At 51.7% G+C, this 26,254-nt stretch overlaps 1 protein-coding gene across 3 annotated transcripts in view; it reads left to right on the top strand.

Moving 5' to 3' along the window:
* schip1 (schwannomin interacting protein 1) overlaps positions 1–26,254 on the top strand; it is a 166,896-nt gene that overhangs the window by 97,289 nt on the left and 43,353 nt on the right. Inside the window, exon 1 of one of the 3 annotated variants that reach the window (XM_029255447.1) lies at positions 24,229–24,608. The exons of 1 other annotated variant lie outside the window; for it this stretch is intronic. In XM_029255447.1, the coding sequence (XP_029111280.1) occupies positions 24,603–24,608 (6 nt within the window). In that variant the 5' untranslated portion in view covers positions 24,229–24,602. Of the gene's footprint in view, positions 1–24,228; positions 24,609–25,197; positions 25,786–26,254 lie in introns of those variants that run through there. One more of the 3 variants, XM_029255448.1, reaches the window with a different exon arrangement.

Here is a 26,254-nt window from a genome sequence, read left to right as displayed (position 1 = left end):
AGGTCCTAATGTGTCCCAAGAAAACATTCCTCACCCCATTACACCACCAGCCTGAACTGTTTGCGCAAGGCAGGTTGGGTCTGTGGATTTATGCTGTTTACGCCAAATTCTGACCCTACCATCTGCATGTCGAAGTGAAAATCGAGATTCGCCAGGCCAGGGAACATTTTTCTAGTCTTAAACTGTCCAGTTTCAGTGAGCCCGTGCCCACTGTAGCCCCACATTCTTGTTCTTAGCTGACAGGATTTCAAGCCCATGTGGTCTGCTGCTGTTAAAGTTCATCTACCTCATGATTCAATGTGTTGTACATCCAGAGATGCTTTGCAGCTCACCTTTTTTGCAAAAAGTAGTTATCTGAGTTACCATAGCCTTTCTTTTAGCTTGAACCACTCAGAATTAAATCCCCCAAAATCAAGTCTCCATCTTTAATAAGAACTCAAAACATTTAAACTGTGTTAACATTTTCATGCATTCTGGCCAATCCAGGAATGCTACTGTAAGTTAATGTTGTGCAACTGCAAGAACTTCACGAGGCCTTTGTGAATCGTTAGTCTCATGCATTGCCTCCTTTCTGTCCACTTATCATCCGCAGTTATTTTGCCCGAGGTTTTATACTATGGAACATCCAGCGAAGTAGGTGGAAAGATGTAAAAGTCCAGAAGAAACTGTTACGGGCGCGTTGCCCTTTTAGTGTTTTTAGTGTCCTTGAAACCAAAAGACTGCTGGTTTGAATCTCCCGAAGAGTTCTGGTGCCCTGCAATGAACATGAATTTCATCAGTTTCACAAGTATGAGTATTTTTCCACGACCTTAGCAAAATTTATGTGATGTTAAGGGCGAACAGAAAAATGACTCATCTGAAATCATCATGAGGTCTGTATCTTCCCATCAGCCCTCACTTGTTATCAATGAGACAGCTGTCAGTCAGTGTGTCCACTGGAGAAGGATTGTCCGACAAATGGGGAAAGATATTGCACATCAACAACTGAAGGCACAAAATTGATATTTAAGTCATGAGCATTCGTTATACTTTTCCTTTAAGAGGTTATAATTTTTTTTTTTACCATTCATAAAATATGATGCAATTTATGCAAACTAAAAGGTCTCTGGTAATTCTTAATCTCTTACCCTGCTGTCTTGATACTTTTATTTGCATACCGTTAACCAGAAAGAGGAGAAAATTACACGGAACCACTTCTATCCATCAAGCTGAGAATGGAATGATTCTAGTCGAGTCTTAAATTCACCAAAGACGGGAACTGCTGTGGAAGTGGCTTTAATGTTGATGGAAAGATCCTCCATTTGTGCTTTGTCACCTCATCTCAAAAGCTGTGAAGTATTACCGGATCGAGGTGCTCTGCCTGCTTCATTCAACCTCATCGATCAGCGTCTGCTGGTCTAATGAAGTAAGGAACGGGCTTGTTAAACAGCTGTGTAATTCCAGCTCACAGCGGAAAAAAAAAGGAGGGAAAAACGAATCGACACAAAAGGAATGATGACTCTTCAAAGGGCGTTTTGGACAAAAACCTCACAGATCGTTGCGGTAGCCGAGTGCAGAAAAATTCCTGCCCGTTTCCCTTGCTTGCTTGTTCGAAAACCTCTCCGCCTTCCCGCAGCCAAAACAGCCACGAGTCACCGTGCAGGATTGTCACGCCACCCCCCCGTTTGTCGTTAAAGACGAGGCTGCGTATCGCATCGGTTCATTATATTCTCCTGTCTGCCTCCCTTCATCCACAAAGATTACCCGTGCTGTGACGTGGCCCATCACAGTCCTTGTGAAGATGCCTTTATGTAGCTCTGGGGATAATCCAGTGTTTAACTTCCTCCGCGGACAGAAATCACTCGCCTGCTGCAATAAGATTAAAATACTACAATGGTGCACGCGAAGGGCTCAGACTGGGTTTATGACGGCCTGCGGGGCTGGGGCTGGGGTGGGGGGGTGCCAAAGTGGTGAGTGGCTTATTGCTAATTATGCCAACTTTGTGCCAGTGACCCCGTTTTACTGTGCGCTTGGTGGAAAAGGTCTTGGGTGCTCCGATTTAACACCTCTCTAAAGAAGGCCCCTCTCTTTTTAGGGAGATCAGTTTGCAGGAGAGGTGTTTTTCAAGTGGGAAAGTCATTTTTTCCAGAGGGCTTTCATAGGAGAAAGCCATTAGTTGCTATTTATTATGGGGATTTGATCAATACTTGAAGGCTGCTTCCTTCAAACTGGGTTTGTACCTAAATTTTACTTGAGAGCCACTTGGGTAGATCCGGTTTTCGCTGAACAATCCTGATTATTGAGCAGGTAGCATTCGTTGCATGAGGTTGTATGCGCTTGGGTTTCCCCTTTGTCTTTCTTTAAAGAAAGCGTTTCTTGGAGGAGTTGTCTTTCGTTGGAGAAAGACGTTCTAGAGAAGCTGCCTTCGGGTTGAAGAAAATAGTTTTTTCTGGAAGAATGCCACCCGTTCTGGACTTGACCCTGGACGAAGCTATTGGTTTCAGAGGTGGCTTTTGTTGAGGGAAAAAAATTGTTGACAGGTCATTTCAAATGGGGGGGGGCGCGGTGGCGCAGCGGGTTTGGCCGGCTCACGCTCTCTGGAGGGTCTGGGGTTCGAGTCCTACTTGAGGTGCCTTGTGACGGACTGGCGACCCGTCCGGGGTGTGTCTCCTCCCCCTCCAGTCTTGCGCCCTCTGTTGCCGGGTTAGGCTCCAGCTCTCCACGACCCCGCTCGGGACAAGCGGTTTCGATCTGTGTGTGCGTGTGTGTGTGTGTGTGTGTGTACCTTCTTCCACAAAACCTGTTCTGCCCCAGGATGCCTGCTTAGAGTGCCTACCCTCTCCAGGCAAAACAATATTCACAAGATTCAGTGTCATTTATAGCTGCCAAGTGGTAAATCGAGCTTCCTCGTGCTACAGACCCATCTCTTCAGATCACATGTTGGAACTGCTTCAGCTCTACTTTGACACAGTTTATTGAAAATATATGAGACTCGCTATCAGTGCCCCCGTTAAGTGTAAAACTCTACTTTAAGGTTATTCTCAGGTAACGCTTATTCTCCTTAAAAGTGCAGTGCTTTCAGTATTGTATGATGATGTCATAAATTGCACTACGTAAAGCATCAGATGATGATGATGATGATGATGATGATGACGACAATAATGATAATATAGCTACAGTTCTTTCAAGTCTCCAGGACAAGAAGCACTATTATAACAGATGTCCACAATGACTAGGTGACTAATACAGATTGAGGTTTTTGTCCTTCGTCAACTCGCATATTTTCATTTACCAGGTGCATTGTTTGTGTTATTCAAGCTCGTGATTTTCTTACGTTGCACTCAAAGCCATCAGTGCAGGCATCTGTCACTGCTCCTGACTGTGAGTTTGCGAGACGCGAAGACTTATCTGAAATCTCCGAGACGCTCCGCACAGCGGAGCGTCTCGAGGTTGTCGCTTTTCGCTTAAATTAATTTCGATAGCGTGCGAGAGTGCCGTCGCTGTGGCCGAGAAGAGCTCGGAGCTCTCCGGGCCGCGAGTCCGTGCAAGGTTGCGCTTCTTCCTCGTCGCGACCGTCAGGCTTCTCCGTGCCGGTCGGCCTTGTCCCGGCTCGCCCCCGGGAAAGTCGTCCCTTAACCTGTCGGAGCAGCCAGCCGAATCCCCTGCCGCGCTCGCACGAAACGCACCAGAAGCCCGGTTGGAGTTAGATACTTATGATTTCATTGATTTCTCAGAATTTTGATGTCCCCTTGGTAGTCTGTACACATAAATGAATGCTTTTGTAAATATGTTTTCGCTGTGCTCTTGAGTTCACCTAGAGAGGGATAGGATGATGAGGAGCTCTTCACTGCAGCCATTAGCCCACCTTATTCCACTCAGACTCCAGTGTGCACTGAGCCAGAGAGCACCACGTTAATCTGTCATTTTAATTTTTTGTAATCATACTGGTTAAATTCCCCTGTTATCCCCCCCACCCCAACCCACTGCTCTGAAGAGAGTCAGGTCAATGGGCATAGAACTGAGGAAATTCTGGGGCCATCCTGTCTTGTTTCCTCATGAAAGTGCCTCTTTTCCTCAGACCTAAAAAGCGTCACGTCCGCGATCCATTAGGTCGACGTACAGTCGGACGTGATGAGTTTTGACAAGACTGTAGCGCGGTTATTTCAACCGGAAGCTTCCTTCAGCGCTACAGAGAGCCCTGTGAGCTGCAAAAAGTAGCGAAGGGAAAGTTTGCGCGACGGGAACACTGTGGACGCAGAAGTAGACGTGCTGCGGCCCAGGGGTGTACGAGGTGCCGTGGATGGAGGAGACCTGTCTGGTGGGGGAAGGGCGGAGGACCGGGTCGGGTCCAGAGCGCCGTCTCGGCCCAGCGAGACTCCTGCCGTCAGGCAAGAGGGAAATAGAGCGTAAGAGCATGACGGCGTCAGAGAAATAAGCGCTAGGCCAGCCGCTGGCCCCATGGTCCAGGGCTCTGGGTCACAGAGTGATGGCGTGTTATATCACTACGTTTATTTTAGGATCCGGGGCAACTTAAATTTGCTATTTTTTACATTTAACCTGGATTTAATCGGGAGAAACTTAGGCTTACTGCCTTGCTTTTGGGAAGTGCAGAAACTGTTGGGCTGTTAGGTTCTACCGTGCTACCCACAGAAATGCCTGAGCTGGACTCTATGAATTCATTAAGCATTTTCAAAGCAGAAATGCTCACTGTTTATGTTGCAGAGGAAAGCGTATGATATTTATGAGGCTGGTGCCCTTTGGAGCGCACTGGGGAAAAATGTACCTGTTTGTAGTGCACTTTGCGCATGAAAGCCAAAGAAAGGAGGAGGGGGTGGAGATATCTTCTCCAGCACTGACGGTGAATACCAATGATGTCTCAGTCAAGATCAAAGTGCAGAATCTTGCACCCCTGCCCCTCCGTTCGGCCAGGATCGCAGACGATTCAAATGGCGGCGCGATCGCCGAATAGCCCATAAATCAAACACCGCAGCAACGCGGGAGGCCGGGCCGGCCGGAGGAATGGCGATTAGTCGAGAAGATCCGATTTGTGCCGTTTTTCTTCTCACCTGGAACCTCTGGGAGCAGCGGAGCAGAGATAATGGTGCCGTACCGGGGTCTCAGACACTTTCTTGGCTATAGTCTCGCTGTAGATATCTGCAGCTTGTCACCTGCCCATCCGGTGGAGTGTTTCGCTTCGTGGTCCAATTGCATAAGGGGAATCCAGACATCTGTCTATCACGGAGGAAACACCTCGCAGCTCTGAAATTCTGGGAAGCTTCCAGCTGTGCTGCTCTAGCTGTTCTAGGCTGCTATTTCCTTTCAGCCGACGATGAGAATGTGTAAGGTTCTCCGAGCAGGCAGCAGCTTAATAATTGGCCGTGGGACGTGCTCATATTTGTACCGACCCCATGAACGAAGCTCCACCTCCCCACGAGATCACGGTGGAAAAGAGGAGTTTCGCCAAAAGTTCATGTCATCGTAATATTTCATGCTCTCTAAATGCTTGACGAGTGCTTTTTTGACCGACAGAATTCTTCGATTCAAGATTCCCTTTTCCTTCATTTGATTTATTAATTTGTACGTCTACATTTCAAGGAGCGCGTGGTCCGCCGTGCATGCTCCTGCGTTAACACGGAAAAGGGGATTTTTCCAAAGAAATGCTTCTTGTGACTCAGAGCGGGATTTTGGTCGCGTTCTATTGCTCTGCCCTAATCCGTCTTTGCTTCCGTCCGCCGGACGCGTTAGAAGGGCAAGGAAGAGATTTTACCTTTGCAGCCAAGCCGATCCCAGCAGGGATAAGAATACATATTACAGGCCTTAATGTAGGAAGAAATGAGTGGATCAGAAACCAAGGCCCTCCATCAGACAGATGGGGAATAAGCCCGAACCGTACGAACGGGTCTGATCTGTCGGCCGCATTTAAATATGTATATTTTATATGCAAATGCCAATATGTTCCCGACGGCGCAGCTCTGCACCCGTCACGTATGACAGACGATGACAGTTTGATTGTTAAATGAAAGAAAAATGGCACATCCGACCGGGCCTCGCGTCTTGCTGAAGCCCTTGCACAGATGGCGAGTCCCTTTCCCGCTACAGCGCCCAGCACCGAGCACCGCTGCAGAGGGAGAACTTCGGAGAAGTGAACGTGGTTACGCGTCGCGTGTCAAGAGTGCGGCCGCACTTGACGACAAAGGCCGTTCCAACTATTGGTCGGGTGGAACGGAAGGCGGCTCGGGGTCGCCGAAGCCAAAGCCGAAATCCCCCCGCGCGGATGCGTTCGTGCCGCGAATGCCGTTCCTCCGCTGGTTATCAAATGCAAACGCTGAGAATAGTGGCTTTTTTCCTCAACGTTCAGACTGGGGCTTTTTGAGACGGGTGTGACATTGTGACTTTCTGGGTGCAGATGGTTATAATCCGTACCCTCTGACAGGGGAAAAGGGAGAAGGAGGAGGGCAGGAGACACGCATAAATGAGGGTGGGGTTATTGCGCTCTTCCTCCGGCACAAAAAGATCCTTCCAGCAGATGCTGCATTTTTAAGAACAGTGACATTATGCACTTTCTTCCTGCGGGAGGCAGTTAACGCCCAGCTCGGTTCCATCATCCACGCATTTTAATTCCACCCTCCTTTTAGCGTTTTCCGGAGGGAAGGCTCCCATCGGCGGAGGGCGCCGTTGACGTCGGGTTCGCGCGTCACGCGCCCTCAGCTCCGCGCTCCCCCTCAAACACCCACCGGCCCGTTAGCGCCGCAGCCGAAAGCCCCCGTCCAAGTCATCGCCCTTCGTTTCCTCCGAGATATGCCACGATGTCCACTTCGACATTAAAAGAATGAGACTGAAACAAATCCCATTCCCGTGCAGACAGGAAAATGGCAGAAGAACGCGCCCCCCTCGGCCTTTACCCCTCCTCCCGCCGGACTGCGGCCGAGCGTCCCCGTCCTTTCTCCGAAGTCCACCCGCTCGCGAGGCCGGCTGAGCAACTGGACGAAGGGCGAAGCGTTGCGTGTGGCGTTTCGGTCCGGGAGGTATCCCTGCTATCGGCCCCTGCCGTAGCACTTCTGCGGGCAAAAATAACCGAGCGCAGCTTAAACTGGGATTACTTTCCATATTTCAGTTTTAAACTACACTGCTTATGTTAATTGGTATTTTTTTAAATTTAGAGAAAATAAAAGAGGGTTGTAAAGAAAATTAGGCTCTTAGATTTTTCCCACGCGCCATTTATTGCCGAACGTAATGACCTGTAACCGGGCTGTTAAATTCACAGGTTGGAAATGCGGAACCTGTAATTTCGCTCCTTGTGGACTCGGACTGACGTCTCGTCCAGCTGTCTGGATTCCGGATCGTTCCGCACCTCTCGCTGGCCGAAACCCGACCCGAGCAAACGCAAGCGGTTCGTCTCCATCGTCACCTCCATCGCCGCGCTGACGCCCACACTGGAACATTCCTTCGCCGGCCAGTCGTAATCCGGGTTACAAACAGCGGCGTCGATATTCGAAGATTCAGAAAACGTCGAATGCCCTATGTGGACCTTGGGCTTTGAAGGTTTGACAGCCTTGGAAGTTTCAGACAGGAATGACAGCAATATTTACTGCAAAAAAATTGCTCCTAACACGTGGAAAAAAGTCTGTTGAGATGTTGCCATAAATTATGCCTGAAAATGTAGCTTTTTACGATTCTCCTTATTGTGCAGGATATTAAATTCTCAAGTCATAAGATCACACGTAGAATCCACCTTAGGGCATAATAAAATGTGATGTATGACAGGGTACTGCCCTAAATGATGCTTTTTATAACCGTGTGAATTGAAAAGAGGCAATGAAAAAAAATAATGCCTTCTATTTGTTCACACACACTTGAACCAGCGCTCGTAAGGACCTTCGCCCGGTTCCGAAAAGGGTTCTGCTCTTACTGGTGCGTCTGGGATTCGCTGGGATTCGCTGGAATTTCTACGAGCGATGGGGCTATGCCAGCGTGACGCTTGAAATCTGCGTGTAATAGCACACCCGAAGAATTTCACAGGATGGATTGACGCGTGCAGGTGTCCCCTCTCTCTCTGCGGGGATCCATCTCGTATTTTCCTTTTGCTCGTTTCGCCAAGGGAAAAAAAGAATAAAAGCTTGAAAACGGAGTAACCTCAGCAAGCCGTACGCGTGGCCGTACCTTTGAAGTGCTGCTTTCGTCTACGTGCTTTACATGAGAGCGCGTTGCGGCGCCGCCGTACCTTCGTAATTCTCGGCCCTGTGACGCGCGGAGTTCCGAAAAGGGGAGCGCGGGGCATCGTGGGCCGTAACCGTGGCGTAGCCCCGGGGGGAGCGCGTTTCGCCGGCTCCGATTACGCGCGGCAGCTGCTGCGGCGCTGCCCTGGCCGTCGCTTCGAGACCCGGGAGGCTGAGATGTTTTTAAAGTATCCCCCAGACCTCATGCCTACCTCCTGCTCGTCCTCTGGGCGAGCCCTGCACCGACCGGCTTGAATCGCGCCGCCTCCGCAGTCCAAATAGCAGCCGGCTCCTTTCGGCACCACCGTCGCACCGGCAGAAGTGAATTATGCTCACATCTACAGCATAATCCAGAGCGCGGTGACCCCGGGGGAGAAGGGGATTCGTAAGCCAAGAAGGGAGCAGTTGGGTCTCCATGGTTACCCAGTTCGACCCCCAGCGGAGGCGTGGATATCGGGGCTGGAGGCACTCGCAGAAGGGCGCATTTCATGTGCTTGTTTTTCTGCTGTAATCTGGGAACGGAAATGTCAGCTTGTATAATGAGCGCGCGATAACCGCTAATAGGATGGGTAAGCCGGAAACAGAATGGCCTAGCGGGGACGTGTTTAGTCCGCACGCGCACGTCGTCCGTCGTTCCTCCTCTTCCCTCCGATTCCCCGCGCGCGCCGTTAACGAAGACCTGTCTTGCCGTTTCGCGATGACCTGAAAGAGGGGGAGACGCGTAGCGTTCGTCCGCAGGGAGCTGGCCGGACAGCGATCGGATGAAGCGTGGAAGCGTGCGTGCGTGCGGCAGCGGGTCCGGCGTCGCCGTTTACGCCCTTCGCCGCCGGGTTACTCTTTCGTGGGTCTTTCTGTACCCTCTTCCGCTCGTCTTCGCCTCTCCTGGGACTCGTTGTCAAGCGTCGCTTCGCAGCGCCGCCTGCCTGACGACGGTAAAGGATCGTTTCTCCGGAAGGCGCCCTCTCCGTCGGGTGACCCAGGCCACGTGTACCCCAGGGGTTCCGCTGCTGGGTACTCCGTCTGCGCGCTTACTGCTTCTCCTGACCGAGCTGAAAAGCTCTCGTGGACAGGTTACAGGTTCAGTACAGGGTACTTCTTCAGGCTGCGGGTCCGTATCCAGCTCGCCGCACAACACGAATAAAACACCTTTGCTTCGGAGAGCGAGCCGAGGCACAGGCATAGAGCAACATGCTAGAGCAGTTGGCACGTTGAGTGGAAACTGCTCAGCTGCACTGAATGTCACTGATGTTTGCTTCTGCCTGGGGAACGCATCTAACGGAGATCGGGAGGTCCGCTGGGAAACATCTTCATTTGGCAAAGATGCGGCTCGGACAGGAGCGCGGCGGCGCGCCGAGCCCCGTAACGTGGCTTTAGTATTCCTCCACCGTCCCGCCTCGCTCCTGCCAGAACCCTGCAAGGACAGCCCAGCCCCTGCGGAAAGATACCGGGAGGCCACATGACCACCTATTCCAGGTGAATAAATGTGACCCCCTGCGTTGTTTTGCTGGATTTGAAGGGTTCGATGGCAGTTGGACACAAGTGAAACCACAGAATTAAACACACTCTTGTTTCCGTTATTTACCGTGTTTTCCCTATGATTGCAAGTTTGTAAAAAAAAAAAAAAAAAAAAAAAAAATTACATTTGTTTATTAGCAGACACTTTTCTCCAAAGTACCTTCCCATGAGTAGTGTTATCAGCCCATACACCGCGGTGACTTACACTGCTGGATACCCATCTTCACTGGGTCACTTATCCATACATGAGTGGAACACACTCTCTCTCACGCACTATGGGGGAAAACCTGAACTGCATGTGTTTGGACTGTGGGAGGAAACCAGAGCACCCGGAGGAAACCCACACAGACACGGGGAGAACGTGCAAACTCCACACAGCCCGAGCGGGGATCGAACCCACGTTCTCTCGCACCACCCGGGCGCCGTGAGACAGCAGCGCTACCCGCTGTGCCACCGTGCCCAGGTTTTTATAATGTAACATACATTGTAGTGTCACACAGCAGTGACAAGTGGGAGGAAGAAAGACGCGTGCGCTTTCGAATCTCCCCAATCGAGCGCTGCATACCGGCACAGCGGGCAATACCGATACCTCAAAACGTGTGAGCTGGGTGTTTGGGCGCAGGTCTGAATCCGGCTTCAAGCGTGTGGGAATTTTCCATATTCTCCCAGCGTCTGAACCGGAACGACACGCACGGAGGAAGGCGATCGTAAAACCCTTTTGTACCCCTCCTTAGCATGAAAACCACGAGAGATTGCCACGAATCACATTCGGCCCGACAGCGCTTACCTAACCCTCCACTGAGCACTATTGACAATATTTGTCGGGTTTTCCAGCACCTGACAACTTTTTCTCCCTCTGCATTAACAAGCTGCTGGGAGCATCTCGTCTTGAACCAAACCGATGAATACGTCTCATAAAACAGGAGCCTATTCCCTGGTGGTGAGAAGGACATTTTTCATCATCATCATCTTCATCAACATCTTGATTATTATTATTATTATTATTAGAGCTTTTTCCAAAGTGACTTACAGTGTTGTGTGCATTCTAAGCTTCTTACACTTATTTACCCATTTGTTTTTCCCGCCGTATCAGTACAAGGTGAGCACATTCCTCAAGAGTGCTACAGCATGAATGGCTGAACAGCGGAAAGACGCATCTTTTACGCAACGGGGGGCAAAGTGTATTTTGCGCAGGTTCCGGCCCCGGAGCACGTGTATCGGAGCGGCGTCGTCGCCGGGTCTTTACGGAGTCTCGCGGCCACTGGGGCACCGTTACCCCTGATTCTTAACAATCTCCCATGTCTTCGCAGCATTTCTCCTTGGCACCGATGCACCGAGTAGAGCGCGCATCGCTTTTACGCTCGCGTTAGCTCGCGAACTCAAGAGAACGTTTATATTGAATCCCCGCGTGCGCAGTCGGCGAAATCCACAGCGTTTAACGTGGCCCTCTGGAACTGGGCGAATCGGAGTAAAGGATTAAGGCACAAACTGTTTAGAAAAAGGCGGACGGGGGGGGGGTTGTCAAAATAGACTGTAGAGGTAGCATCTGCGGGATTTGATTTTTAAGCGGATGTGCAGTCGGCCACAATCGCTGAGCTGCAAAACGAATATCCGAGTCCGTTTGTCTGAAATTGAAATTTATTGCTCTTCCTCGTTATTATCGTTATTAGTATTTCCACAGTCGCTGTTTCCCTGGACTTTATGGCCCAAACCTCCCAAACATTTTATATCCGTTATTTGCTCCAGATGGTCTTATTTAAACCATTTCGCATCGCACGGATGCGATAATAGTTGAGCGAGAATTTAGATTTATTCTGACGAAAGCTGAACCGGGAAGGTTTTATTATTACGTTTTGATGTTATCCTTCGTTGCGATATAGATTGATTTACGTCTCGGTCTTCCGTGAGCCTGGATTGCGCAATTACGTGGGAAAAGGTTAGCGAGAGGAGCTCCTCCGCCTTAGTGGCGCTTTTACTTTGCTGGTGTTGAAATCTCCCGGTGATATGATGCTAATGGGGTTACGGTCACGTACAAGAGTGCCGTCCAGCATGCGTGTGGTCACTTTGCACTCGGAGGGGAGGGAGACCTTTGCCGCCATCGCCTCTGCCATCCTTCTCCTTGAGTTCTCGGCCCCCGTGTCGCACGTTGAGAGCTCATCCTCCGGCTTACGCGGATGCCCCCGCCCCGGTGCGTCTCCTCACCCCGCACGCTGAGCCTTAATCCCCTGGGTTGCGCTTAAAATGTTAATGGTTTTTATCAATTTAATAATGTCACTGGACTCGCGGTCATTAATCTCATTTTTACACGTAATATAATGTTGACATGAATACAGTGAATCTTTATGCAAATGCAAAAAAAGCCATTTGGTCGTTTTTTTTTTTTTTTTTTTTTTTTTTTTTTTTATTTACAGGGCGGGGGTTTACTAAAACTCCGGAGCGGCTCTCGTAAAATGTTTTATTTTTGCTGTTTATGACAGGAGAGAAAATAACTCAGTTTGTAGTGCTGACAGTGGCAGGTTTTAGCAACGCTGCTCTTGGTACTTGGCTGTTAAAGCATCTCGGTGTTTGTCTTCCGGATCACACGTACCGTGAAATATGAATTCTTTATGTGTTTTGCCTCCGCAGCTACGCCGCCGCTATATGTTTTAGTGCTGCCGGCTTGTGGCGTCAGGTCACGCCAGGTCTCGAGCGCCTGAAAGTGTCTCAAAGAGGAGAAGGTTTATTTTTTTCCCGAAAGTCAACGCTCGTCTGGATTCGGGTTTAGAGGCAGGCGCGTCACCCCTCTGCACCATCATCCCTTTGGCACTGCTGAGGATAAAGGCTGACACAAGATGCTGAGAGCTGAGCTCAGACCCGCTGTCTTTCCGGTCAGCGGCAAAGCGTAAGACATCACTCGGACGAGTCGGCTGCGGATGTGCGACGTGGTCGCGGGCCCGTCGCTCGGAGTGGGAAAGGTGCGGAGCTCTAGCCGAAGTGAGACGCGGAAGCTCGCCGGTCCACCGGAGGACGACGGAGTCCCGGCCGGGGTACCGCAGGTCGCAGCATCTCGTCCGCAGCATCGTCGAAGATCCGATGCCGCGGAGACGAACCGTCGCGACTCGATGCCGCTGACAGAGACCGGCGACGCCAAGACGTCAATAACCAGCCACGTGGAGCAGAACGGCGATGGACTAAGGATATAACCGCTAGGATGCAGGCGCTTGATGAGGTTTTATCTTCTTTTCAGGCACCAAACTCTCCCGCCAAGGTTAAGGAAATTGAAATTGTGACCAGGAGGCTGAGGGAGAGAACACCTTGAGTAAAGTACGAAACTGGAATGAGCTCGGTTAATAGCGAGCTGTAAGCTGGCGACGTGTGAAATTCAGGCTCCTTGTTAGATAAGGCCTGGACTGCCACGATAAGGCTGTCGGCGAGGGCCAATAAATAATGTAAAATCCGGATATCCGACAGGATGCGCTTCCCGCCCCCGGGAACCCGAGGAACTCCCGGGGACGTCGTCGCGGACCGCCGGCACGACATCCCGCGTCGGAGGAACGGAGCGTTCGCGGGATTCGGCCAAAGTGCTGATCCGCAGCTCCGCGGTGCGAAATTCTCAGCCTGTCCGTTTTCCCTGGGAGCATGTTTCGATGAATAAATGGAATATATCGTGAGTGTCGTCGCTAATTTCGCCTCGTTGCCGTTTCCTCTGTCCACGGCGACGGTAAGGAGGTTACGGTAGCGATGCGCCGAGAAGGACTGCGGACTTGCGTGAACATCATCTCAGGGTTAATGTCTCAAATGCAACATTTACCAGGACCGATGTCTAACGGCACACCGTGCAAAAGCACGTTTCAGTCGTCCGTAACGCAAAAGCTTGTGCGTGTGTATTCATGACTGAGCAGCCTGAGAGTAGCTGCAATCTTCTGGGAATTCTGGTGTGGATTTTGTATATTGACCACACACACACACATTGTCTAAACCGCTTGTCCCATTCGGGGTCACGGGGAGCCGGAGCCTAACCTGCCAACACAGGGCGGAAGGCCGGAGGGGGAGGGGACACACCCTGGACGGGATGCCAGTTTGTCGCAAGGCACCCCAAGCGGGACTCGAACCCCAGACCCACCGGAGAGAAGGACCCGGTCCAACCCACTGTGCCACCACGCCCCCCTATATTGACCATAAAAATTATAAAAAAAAAAATGCATTCCTCAGTTGAATTAACATGAGCAAACGGTCATGAATAGTGCCGCGTTTCGTATGCTAAATTCTCTTCTAATCGCTGGCTCGCCGCAGCCGCTGTCAAAGCGGCTATTTAACGCGTCTCTCGTCAAGCGAAATACGGCGGCCCGTCCGATGGGGGACGCTCCGAAACATTTTGCCGGGACATTCTGCGGTCGCCTCCTGCCTCCCGCTCGGGCTGCTCGGATGGGGGAAGAGAAGGGAACAAAGGACCGAGATTAATCCTCGCTGTGCGTTCCCCTCCCCATCCCCATCCCCATCTCCTTGCCCGTCTCGCTCTCCCATCCTTCCCGCAGTCCGCCGTTCACTTGGCGTCTCGGTGAAAGAGTCTACCGCCCGGGGCCAGGGAGCACGATCGCTCTGTTCTCTGCTTACCCCGCTGGCCGGGGTGCAACAGCACCGCAGCGCTGTTATCCCAGCGATACCGTTGATGTTCTGCTGGAGCACCGAGGCCACCTCTTCATGTGGCGTTTCAGATCACGTCTTTATGAACGTGCGGAGAAACTCCGAGGTTGTTTCCTGGTGAAGCGGGCGGCGGGAGGACGCGGGCGTGCGGGGGGATGTGCGCTCCTGCCGCTCCTGCCACCCTCGCTCATCTCTTCGAAGCGCGACCCCGCCCTCCTCGAGTCAAGGCATCTCCCGTTTGTCCGCGCGCCGCCGTGCGTCCGACAGGCCGTCAAAGCCGGGCGCGCCGAATCGCCTCATTTTCCACGCGCTGAAAAAAGGCCCCGTCTCCCTTTATGTCGACTGTCCGCATCCTCGGGCGTGACGCGGGGCTCCATTGAGACTCTCGGCGGGAGGGGGGAGCCGGCCGGCTCGGAACCACGGGACGCTCTCCCAATTCGTCGCGCCCTTCTCGCCGTCGCGCGTGCGGCACGCAGAACATTGCGCTACGTGCAGGTGGATCCTCGGCTCTTTTGCATAACAAAGGCTCATCTGCGCAGGGCCGCGGCTCTGGTGCGTCGGCCCTCGGAACGAACCTGAAATGGATAGGATGTGACAAAGGGCACCGCAGACGGGCAGTCGCTCGCCGTCAGCGCTGCGAGTTTTTTAGCGCTGGAGGTTCCTCAGCCTTCCTGACAGCGCCTTGTTGGACAGCTTTCGGTATTTAGATGTTTAAAGCTCGGCGGCGCAGCGAGTAGCGCTGCTGTCTCGCAGCGCCTGGGCGGTGCGAGAGAACGTGGGTTCGATCCCCGCTCAGTCTGTGTGGCGTTTGCATGTTCTCCCTGTTTGTTGGGTGCTCTGGTTTCCTCTCACACTCCAAAGACCTTTTGTTTGGGTTCCCCCATAGTGTGTGAGTGACACAGAGAGAGCGTGTGTGTTTCACCGATGTATGGATGAGCGACCCAGTGTAAGTAGTGTGTCTAGCAGTGTAAGTCACCGCGGTGAATAAGGTGTGTGGGCTGATGACGCTACAACGTATCCATTGGCAGTCGCTTTGGAGAAAAGCATCTGCTAAATAAATAAATGTAAAGCTCTTAATGACGTGTGTGAGAGAGATATACGGTATTCACACGTAGCTCAGGTACATCAGCCTGTCGGGGGAGATTACGCTGTACCTGTGCGCGCGCTTGTGTGACACTGTTTTATGAGCAGTAAAACTTTGATCAATAGGTTAAAAAAAGAACAATCATCTTTTGGGCAGCGTGCCTGATGTGCGCTGATTATTCATACACCCTTGCGGAAAACAGTGGCATTTCAGCGAGCAGTAATTACTTTCGAGTCCCTGTGTACAGGTTGACCTTATTGTACTGATTGTAATGCAGCTCTGATGCTCTGCTCCTCCCCCAAACACACACACACACACACACGCACGCGCTCTTTCTGTCTCCGTCGTCGCGATGCTCTCGCCGTTCTGTTTCTCAGGCAAGCTCTCGACATCCGAGATACATGTAATTCCCCTTCCTCTTCAGCCTCTCTCCTTTTTCAGTTTTTGCTTTATCTCCCTTAAGTGGGCTGTTCATGTATAATTCACGCGTGTAAAAACTGCGCTTGCGTAGCTGGCGTCGTGCGAAAAATAATATCCTGTCACCGAGGGTCGTTTCCGTCTCGGGGCTCAGCCTTCCCCGGATTATCCTCCGGCACGCGAGCGCTCGCACCGTTGCGTTGAAGGATACGCGAAGGGAGATGCGTCGTGTAGGAGTCTCCACCCAGCCGCACCCGTGTTTCCGGGGACACCTTCGGACGAGCGGGCGTTCAACGTCAGCCAAAGTCCCCTCTCTCACACGCACGCACTTCAACAGCTAGACGCGTCCCTTGTTATTTAGCTACTATCGGGAGCTCACTCGGTCAGTCGGGATGTAATCGTCAAAAAAAAAAAAGCCCGGTTTCCGTGATTCCAGAAGCCGAAAACTTCTTCGATGGCCGCGTAGTTTCAACGACCCGGAAGGATAATTGTGCTTGAAAAACGGCGCGTGTCGTTCGGACTTTGACGAGGGTTTCCCCGCAAGTCCTAACCGCAACGCGAGCGGGTCGTTCGCACCTGACGCGCCAGCCGACCCCCCCCCTTTCGACGCGCTGCGAGGAGAGCCGGCCGAAAATGAGCTTCGGGTCGTAGTCGATGGGAGGGAGCACTTGGGCCCCTAATGGAGCGTTGCGCTCAAACGCTGCCGTGCGCGAGCGTCCTCGGCGACCGTAATCGGAGGGTCGCGACGCTGACACGTTAGCATCACAACGGTTAAGGCGCATCTCTCCGTGCGCTGTCTTCGGTGGGGATGCGCGCCTTTCTTGCCGCCGGGACAATTGTCGCGCCCGTTAATGCGGACGGACCATTTTAAGGCCAAGTTGCTCGTCCCGCAACTTTTCCAGGCCAGCTAACAGCAGCAGGCAGCCACCAGCGAGGGCCTGGATGTGTGTGTGTGTGCGTGCTGAGGAAACAGCAGCCCAGCCCACACCATAAACATTGAAAACGCAGTACGGTAAGAAGAGGTGCAAACTGAAGTGAGGCTCAGGGTGGGGGGGGGCGCAGCAATTTTTAGTGCGTCTGCACTCCTGAACTCTTCCTCAGATGAGACCTGTCGAAGACGAAGAGTGTTTGTACAAGGAAGTACCCCCTCCCCCCCCCCCCACACACACAAACACACACACACACACACACTTCTCTGGCCAGGCACAAAATCCCTGAGTGTTCAAAAGCAGCCGAAAAATATTTTATAAGGTGGTTCCGGCTGGGAAAAGCAAAACACCATTTGATGATGTAAAATTCAGCTGTTGTAGTATTTTAGTAGCTTTATATAGCAGAGTGCATCTGGCCATATTACTGTATAATCACAGTATATCATGTACTATATATACAATATATCGGTCCTGTTTATGAATTGAGGCCGCAGGGTCCTCGAGACATTTACATTTATTCACTTAGCGGACGCTTTTCTCCAAAGCGACGTACATCTCAGAGAAATACAACGTGTGCGTTGCGTTAGGAGAAAGAGAGACAGATGCGGACGTGTGATTCTTCACCACATGAACCAACGTTCATCACATGAGACATCAGGTAGGTGTCGTGCCGCATCGATGTCTACGTGCTGCTGATTGTCGTTTTGTTCGGAGGGAGGGATGTCGCAGCGGTCTGCTTCTCTTGCTCTCACACACAGACACACACACACACACACACATCATCTGAAACCGCTTGTCCCATTCGGGGTCGCAGGGAGCCAGAGTCTAACCCGGCAACGCAGGGCACGAGGAGCCACACCCAGGACGGGACGCCAGTCCATTGCAAGGCACCCCAAGCGGGACTCGAACCCCAGACCCACCGGAGAGCAGGACCCAGCCAAACCCGCCGTGACACTGCATCCCCCCCCCCCCCCCCCGCTTCTCTCGCTCTGCTTTTCCAGCTAATTAATTATCTTAGTACTTGTTTACATTAAACATTTCATTCGCCCTTGTTATTTATTGAACTTGTTCCACAAATGCTTTCAATCGTCGAACGTACGTTATCATTTGGAATAAAATGCTGCACGGAGCAGAAGAGGGGTTCCCCTAATTGAGAAGTCAAGAGCCAAGCATGGAATAGAAGGTTGCGTATAAGACACGTGGCCCTCGAGGAGTTGCGTTCGAGACCCCTAATTTAGCTCATTCGCAACATCCGCGCATCCTCCTCACTCCAGCCTGCCTCCCTGACGGGGCGGGTGCGTGCGGGGGGTTCTCGGATCGAGCCGTTCCTCGCTCGGTAGCGGCGAGACCCGCGATGGAGAGCTGACGGAGAGCAGCCCCGGCCTGCGGCGCTCAGAGCGCCGGGGACCTGCCGGGTGGGCGACGCCGTAACACCGGGCCTCCTCCGCCTCTCGCCATCGCGGTCGCCCTGACTTCCGTCCTTCGTTAGTTAACCCCATTTAGCAGAAATAGCTGAGAAATGTACTCAGCGCTGAGATTTGCCAGTGTTTCCTCAGGAGCAGCGCAAAATCTTTTCATTAGCCGTTAAGTATTTATATATTTATTTGCCTTTTTATTTACCGATTCGTTCGCTAATTTGTATTGAAACTGAAGCTACAGTAATTGCTCAGTAATTAACACACACGCGCTAATCTCATCTCCTTTGTTCCGCTGTCTCCGGAACCGGCCGTGCCGTTTTTGAAACGCCGATTATAAGCGACGCGCAAATCTCATCTCCGGAGTTGCGCGGAGCGGCGCGGCCTCGTTCGCGGGCCGTTCGCAAGGAGCGCCACGCGCTCCCCGGAAAGAGACGTTGGCGTCACTAAGTCCGACCCGTCGGCGCCGAACGGTCCCGTCCGGCAACTCCTTCGGCGCCTTAAGTTCTGTTCAAACTCTCGTTGGTCACAGGTCCCGTTGTACTTTTTCATTTCTCATCCTCGTCTGTGGGAAAAGTTCTCTTCGCTCTTCCAGTTTCCAGCTGAAGCGAAGTGCTTTCTCACGTCCCCAAAGGCGGCTGGGCTGCACCGCCTACAGTGTGTGTGTGTGTGTGTGTGTGTGTGTGTGTGTGTGTGTGTGTGTGTGTGCGCGAGCGCATTGAAAGGAAACTCTTATTTTCCTTTAATTGTATTCTGCTTCCTTCATTTGTGATGGGAAAAAAGTGCTGTTTAACTGTTACGAAATGCTGGCTGAAGTTCCACGCCCGATTCTTACCAAAGTTTCCTCATTCGTTTAACTTTATTCCAGGGCAAATGAACGGAAGAAAAGTCTAGGTTCTACCAGTTCTGCCAGGGGCCGATGAATCGGTACCGGTCTCGCAACGAGTTCGCTTGTATTTCTCTCTGGCTTTTTGCGGTATTTCCTCACCAAAAAGCGGCGTAGAGGCCTCCCGCCGTTGTCACCGCCCACGTGGTGCGGAAACCCCGAGTCGGACTGCTCGTCTCACGATGAATAAATGATATGGAGCTATTTATTATGGAACTTCTGCTGCGTGACTCTTTTTTGCGGGGTGGTTTTGGCTTCAGCATCTCTCTCGTCGTGTCCATCAAATGTTGAGCTTGCGCTCGAAGGACGCGATCGAGCATGAGAAAAGACGACGAACGTCGAGCGCCGGTTCGGGACGGGGGGGACGATCGGCGCACGCGGGATTCCGGCGCCTTCCGCCACCCCGGAGGGTCCGTTTCATACCTCGGTGGCCCCCGTGACGCAATCGGGGTCACACGAACACACCCCGGAGGCAGAGAGGCTGCCTTAAGAGCGAGAGACATAAATCAATCCCTTTCGGAGAGCGGAGTATGCGTTTCCTGCTCGGGTTCACCTTGGCTCACCAATTTAAGGAAAACCAAACAACTTGTTTACCCATTTCAGGCTTTATGGCGACGGTGATGTACAGCCTGCATTTTTACGTGCCGGAGAGGGGGACGCGTTTCGTGTCTCTCATAAAACTTTACCAAGAGCCGCTGAAATCGTCCGCTTTGTATCGCTGACACGGCGAGCCAACGGCTGCCAAGGTCTGCGCGGGAGCGCCGCTCGTCCGACATGAATCTCCCCCGGAGTTTATCGCCTCGCTTTTTTACACCTGCGCAAACGTGATTAGCGGCGTAAGGCACGGCGCCGATACGTACGTGTTTTTACAAGGCCGGAGCTCTCGCCGACAACGGCGAACCGAGACGCGTGCGGAGTCTAGTTAGGATGTATCTACCGAAACGGGAATCGGAATTTACGCGTGAAAGTTTCCGGGGGAAAGAAGCAAATAAATGGATGTTTGGCCGTAAGTACGTGTTAAGTAAACAACTGGCTCGGTCCGCTAAGGCCGTTCTAAATTTAGGCTCAAACATCCGCTTAGTGACAAATGTGTTTTTGGCTACTGAGGGAAACGGCGCTTCGTTCGTAGAAGGTGGCGCGCGGCCGAGCCTTTTGACCCGTCGATTAACACGGTTCTCGAGAAGTTCTTGCTCATTAGTCTCAGGGTTTCCGTCTCTTTCCCCGAAGCCCTAGCGGAGTTGGCGGCCTCTTTCCCTCTCCAAAAATCTGTCGAGCGCGAGGATGACGAACGCAAATCTCCATCCGCGCGGAACGCATCGCCCTTTGTCCGGTTTCGGTCGATTTTGCATTGCGGCTCTGCGATGCGGATCGGCTATGGTATTTATTTACTTTCTTCATAAAGTGCACGATCTTCCCTTCGCCTTTCTGTCACGCGGCCGGTCGTTGGCCAGTTTGTGCCGTGTTTTTATCCGAGGGCCTTCGGCGGGGAGGCTGCCTGAAGGACGCCGATCTACGGGAGATCTTGGACGGGCAAACGGGGTAGCGCTCATCTTCATTCTCGTTCCTATCCCTGAAATCTTCTGCAGGCACAATAACGACACTTCCAATATTCCTTCAAAATTGGAATAAAGCCAGCGAGCCCAACTTCCTCTCGACAACGGATGCGTCCGCACCCAATATCGCATTCAGCCAAATGTCCGCTTTAGGGTACCGGACTCTGTTTTCACACCGATTCCCTCTATTGTGTTCACTCGGCCGCAGCTTGTCGAGCGCGGGGCTTGCTTCGAGGGTTCGTTTTTTCCTGCGAAAACCTCCAAGGTCAGTCTGCAGATTGTTCGCCGCCTACCGTCTGACCTGGTGCGTCTTTGACAAGCCCGACACCTTCAATTTCTTACTGTCAGGAACGCTTATTTTAAAAAAGCACGGTGGGGGGGAAAATCTGCCTGTTAGGAATATACTTTTTTTCTTCTTTCAATCGAAGGGGAGTTCGCCTTCGGTAGCAATGCCGTCCACCAGGTAAATCTAAACTATTGTGCTGCTGTAACCCCCCGTGACATCTATAGCAACGATGATTTTGAAGCGCACGACCTGAGCAGAGGTGCCTCTAGTGTGGGATGATGGACAACCTGTTTATTCCAGCATTCCACCAGAATGGAAATGGTGATTGAAGGGTTCGCTTTCATGGCTGGAAGACGTGGAACTCAACCATCCTCCTTATCGCTGCTTCATGCAGTCCTTTCCTAATGGAAATACAAACTTATCTGAAGGGGCTCGTTGTAGATCGGTCGGTTGTTTTGGGCTTCTGCGTGACTGAGGGCTGCTGTCTTCATCGATAATGCTCCTGGACGTGAAGTGCGTCGATTCTCGCCGCTCTGCAGTTACACTTTGGCGGTTAACCCGAATTAAGCTGTGATGCAGCTTCAGAAATTTGTGAGTCTTCAGTTGTAGTGTAATTGATGTTAATTTGTGTAAAAGTGTCTGCTAAGCATCCAAATAATCCCGTGGTAAGCAGAAGAATTACAACGTAAGTACTGTTATAAATGTGTCATATAAAGTGAAGCAAACTGCTGCTGCTGCTGCGTTTATCAAACATCGTAGATTTATTATTATGATTTAGGTGATTGAGACAGCTGAAGATATTAAATGCATTGCTCATGATAAATATATGCGATCATAGCAATGTGAACTGGCAATGATAATGATAAAATATAGAGTGATGTGAAAAAAGAAAGTGTACACTGTTTCAATTCTCGAGCTTTATATATTAGGCAGCGGTGAAACAACTTGTCAGTTATTGGGGAGACGAAAATCTGTTAGCGATGGCAGTGAATGGAGTTGTACAGAAAAATGCGGACACGTTGGGCCTGGTTAAACACTGTGGGGACCCAGACCCACACACACACACACACCACTTGGCAAGCCAGAACCTAACCCGGCAACACAGGGCGTAAGGCTGGAGGAGAGGACACACCCAGGACGGGACGCCGATCCATCGCAAGGCACCCCAAGCGGGACTCGAACCCCAGACCCACCAGAGCAGGAGCAGGCCAAACCTGCTGCGCCACCATGCCCCCGCCTGTGGGGACCCATCACACTTATGATACTACGACAGAACTAACCCTCACCTGGTCCTTACCAAGTCCTAACAGTACATAAATCTAACAGTGAGACAAATAACACAATTCACTTTTTGTCATAATTACTTCTGTCAAAAATATCAACGTACAGAAAGAGTGTGTGGAAAAGTATGTGTACCTGTTGGTTCAATCGCTTGCAGAACCAACTTTAGCAGCAATAACTTGAATAATGTTGACTTTGTGTCACATGCTTAGGAAAAACGCCACCTTTGAAATTGTTTGAACTCATTGATGTTTGAGGACGTTTGGTTATTCTCAGCTCTCTTAAGGTCCCGTCACAACATTTCAGTGGAGCTGAGGTCTGGACTTGGACATGGTCATCGCAAAACCCCAGTTTTGTGTCTTTACAGCCATTCGGTTGTAGATTTACTGGTGAGCTTGCGATCGGTGCCCTGGTGCATGGCCCACTTTAGGCCAAACTTTAGCTGTCAGAGGTGGTCTCACATCTTTTGAGTTTGCATGTTCTCCCCGTGTCTGCGTGGGTTTCCTGCAGGTGCTCTGGTTTCCTCCCACAATCCAAAGACATGCTGTTCAGGTTCCCCCACAGTGTGTGAGTGCCACAGAGAGAGTGTGTTCCACTGATGTATGGATGAGTGACCCAGTGTAAGTAGTGTGTCTAGCAGTGTAAGTCACCGCGGTGAATAAGGCGTGTGGGCTCATAACACTACACAGAGTTCATTGGAAGCCGCTTTGGAGAAAAGCATCTGCTAAATAAATAAGTGTCAATGTAAACCTTCCTCGGAAATACACTGGTGTAGAGAGAGATGTAAATGTGTCCATATAGCCGATTAGCAGCACTGAGTTCTAATTAACATCGCTGTATGAAACTTGTTCCAGAAACATTATCTGGAACTGCTGGTACAAACACCTGCAGAGTGTGGAGCCGTTATAGGAGGAACTCTTTCCATTCTTTACATTTACATTTATTCATTTAGCAGACGCGTTTCACCAAAGCGACGAACGTCTCAGAGAAATACAACGTGTGCATTGCATTAGGAGAAAGAGACATAGTTGCAGACGTGTGATTCTTAAGTTAACTAAGTTTGTTTCTTTCCACTTTATGCACCGATGTTCATCGCACAAGTAGGTGCATAAAGCTCAGGATCCTTTGAAAGAACTGCAAAATCCACATGAAACTGCGATGTCTGCATGGGAGTGTCCCCAAATAGAACTTAAAACCTTAAAATTACGTTTGTAGCCGATAAACTTTTTTTGGACGAAAATATCGTTTGAATCAGATTCTTCTTTGCGCTGAACTTTGAGACATACAGCCAAGGATACCTGCCTGTTGTCCTTTTCTCTGGTCCCGCGTTACCATTCTCATGCGAATGACAGGAAGGAATCTGGAAACACTTTTAGAGCTTTAGAAGGCAGCAGGAAGTGTAGCACTTAGGGCAACCTGTCCGGTACCTGAGGGTTGCTGGTTTGATTCCTTCCTAAAGGTCCTTACCCTTAGTGATACAGCAAAATACCCTGATCAGGTAGCAACGGGTCAATTATTTTGAGGATTATTACCCCTCATTGCAAGTTGACTTGGAAAAAGAAGAGAAAGGATGATAGCCGTGTGCCAAAAAGCACCTGAAAAGCATCATCAGTTACTTTGTTATAAATTACGGCAAAATCTTATAACGTAAATCCAGGGTGAAGGTGTGAGGTCGGGGGTTGGGACTGTATCCTCTCCCTCCTCTCCCTCCTCACTCTCCTGCCGTCTCTTTGCCAAGGGCAGCGAGCGAGCGGGTGGGGAGGCCGGACTTGTGCGCGTCTCCGTCCTCTCGCACCCGAGATCTTGAGATCGCGCTCCGCCGCGCGTGCAGCACCGTGGAGTTCAGACACGGGTGGAAGTGGGTGGCGGTGGCGGAGGCGTGGAGTGAGGGGGGGTGGGGTGGGGAGGGCGGTGTAAATCCGCTGTGCGTGCGATGAAAACAGGGATGTGTGGTCATTTCGGTGCGAGCTGAGACGGAGACGGACGGCGGGTCCTTCCTTGCGTAATTTATTACAACTCATAATAATAATAATAATAATAATAATAATAATAATAAATGAGCGCTGGGCTGGGCTCTTGTTTGGCTCAGACGCTTGCCGGAGGAGATCGCAGAGAGAACCAGGCGCCTGGAGGAGCGCGGTGTGTGAACTCGTGTGTGTGTGTGTGTGTGTGTGTGTGTGTGTGGAGACACTCGCTCGCTGGAGGGCTGCCTTCCTCCACGACGGAGACGCGGACACGGCACGCAGCGCGATGAACCAGCCCACGGAGCTCCTCCGCGTCCAGATCGTCGCTCGCACCACCGCCGGCTAGCGGCTCCCGGACACGCGAGAACTGACATATTCGGCGGGTTTTATTACGTGCTGGTCCTGTCTCGTGTGGATCTGAACATGTCCTGAGTGGGAAGATCTCACCGAGAACATGACAGTAAGTGAAGGCTCCACTCAGCCCTGTTTGTTGGGATCTTACTGTATTTGGCGATGTGTCATGCTTGTGTGCGGCGCGCGCGTGTGCGTGTGTGCGTGTTCCTGTGTGTGTTCCTGTGTGTGTGAGGCACCCGATTTTGGGAGCGTTGGTGTTAACGTGTCACTTTCTTGAACTGTCATCGTCCGTTTCGTTCGGCTGAGAAAAGCCACTCGGTACTCAGAGGAGGACGGACGGTAGGTGTGGACACACTGCTGCCGTCAGTCCGTCGGGACCGTGGACATGGTGGACGTGTCGTGTCCTTTCCGTCTTCTTCTTGTTGCCGGGTAGCTTTAATTACGCCCGGCTTCTCCTGAGCACTTTTTCTAGAGCATGACATCATTTTTGGGGACGGATGACTTTGCATTATCACTCACACACACACACACACACACACACACACACACACACGTACGATGTTTCCACCCATTATTTATTATGTCTGGACTACCGCTTCTGCGTGACAACTTCTTCATGTGAGCTGTCAGCGCCGAAGCACAGGCGGTCACTGAGGGATCCACGCGAGACCACGGGGGACACTGCGTGGGGCTGACGCGCACACACACCACCAGACAACAAGGCCTTATTTCCTCCCGCTCTCTTTTTGTTGTGTGTGTGTTTTGAGCAGAGGAGAAACACTCGAGTCGACGGGGGTATTACACTAGAGCATTAATCCCCGTGGACTCGCTCGCTCGCGGGTCCCACTCGGGAGATCGAAGTGCGTCTGTGATTCTGTCTGTGTGAGGTCCCACGGCGTCTCGAAATGATTATTTATCAGAAAACGACGTGCACGTAAGAACAAACTAAAAGTAACACCGATGACGTGAGGGGAGAGCTCGTGTTTGATCCCTCCCTGCGTGTGTCTTTGTGTATCAAGTGTCCCTTTGAGCGCGCCGCCCTGGGGTCGCTGGCCCTTTAAGGAGCGGAGCCGGCGGCCGAGGTCCAAACCCCACTCCCACGGCATTCCTGTCGTGTCCGCCTCGCATGCGTGGAAGCGCAGCTGTGTGCCGAACAAGGCGGCCGGCGCGTTCGTGCTGCTCGGCTCCTGGTTCCAGTGCGCGCGGCAGTCGGGCTGGATCGCGGCGCGGCCCCACCGTCCCCACGCCACGCAGACCGGCGGTCCGGCGTTCGCAGCGCCTCGGTGAGCTCCTCGTGGCGGCGACCGCGCGTCATTAATTTAAGGAGCCGGTTTCCTCGCGGGAGAGCCCTGTCCACGTCACGGAACCGAGCGGATCGTTATGGAGACGTGCGGCGTCTCGCGAGGGCTGTGGTGTGGGGTGTTGTGTTTTCATCACCACCGCTCCCTTTTCAAAAGGCTTTTGTGTGTGTGTGTGTGTGTGTGTGTGTGTGTGTGTGTGTGTAAGTGTAAAATGACTGTCAGAGGACGTGGGGGTGGCGTCCTCTTGGGAAATGTTGTAGAACCGGGGCCCGGGGGGGGGAGTGTTGTAGCGGTGACAGGGTGTGATGCTCATCCTCATCCTCACACACCCAGCGTGACACGGTGGAAACGGGACGTGTGATCGCCGGTGCCGGTGGTGGATTTAAAACGGACGCGCAATTCTTTAACCGTGTCTTTCGCGTGTCTCTCGGCCCCACGTCGGGCCACATGC

This window comes from Scleropages formosus, chromosome 10 (assembly GCF_900964775.1).
Source record: "Scleropages formosus chromosome 10, fSclFor1.1, whole genome shotgun sequence".
Taxonomy (NCBI): Eukaryota; Metazoa; Chordata; class Actinopteri; order Osteoglossiformes; family Osteoglossidae; genus Scleropages; species Scleropages formosus.
The sequence above is the reverse complement of the archived record's forward strand: the minus strand, read 5'-3'. Positions and strand labels throughout refer to the sequence as shown.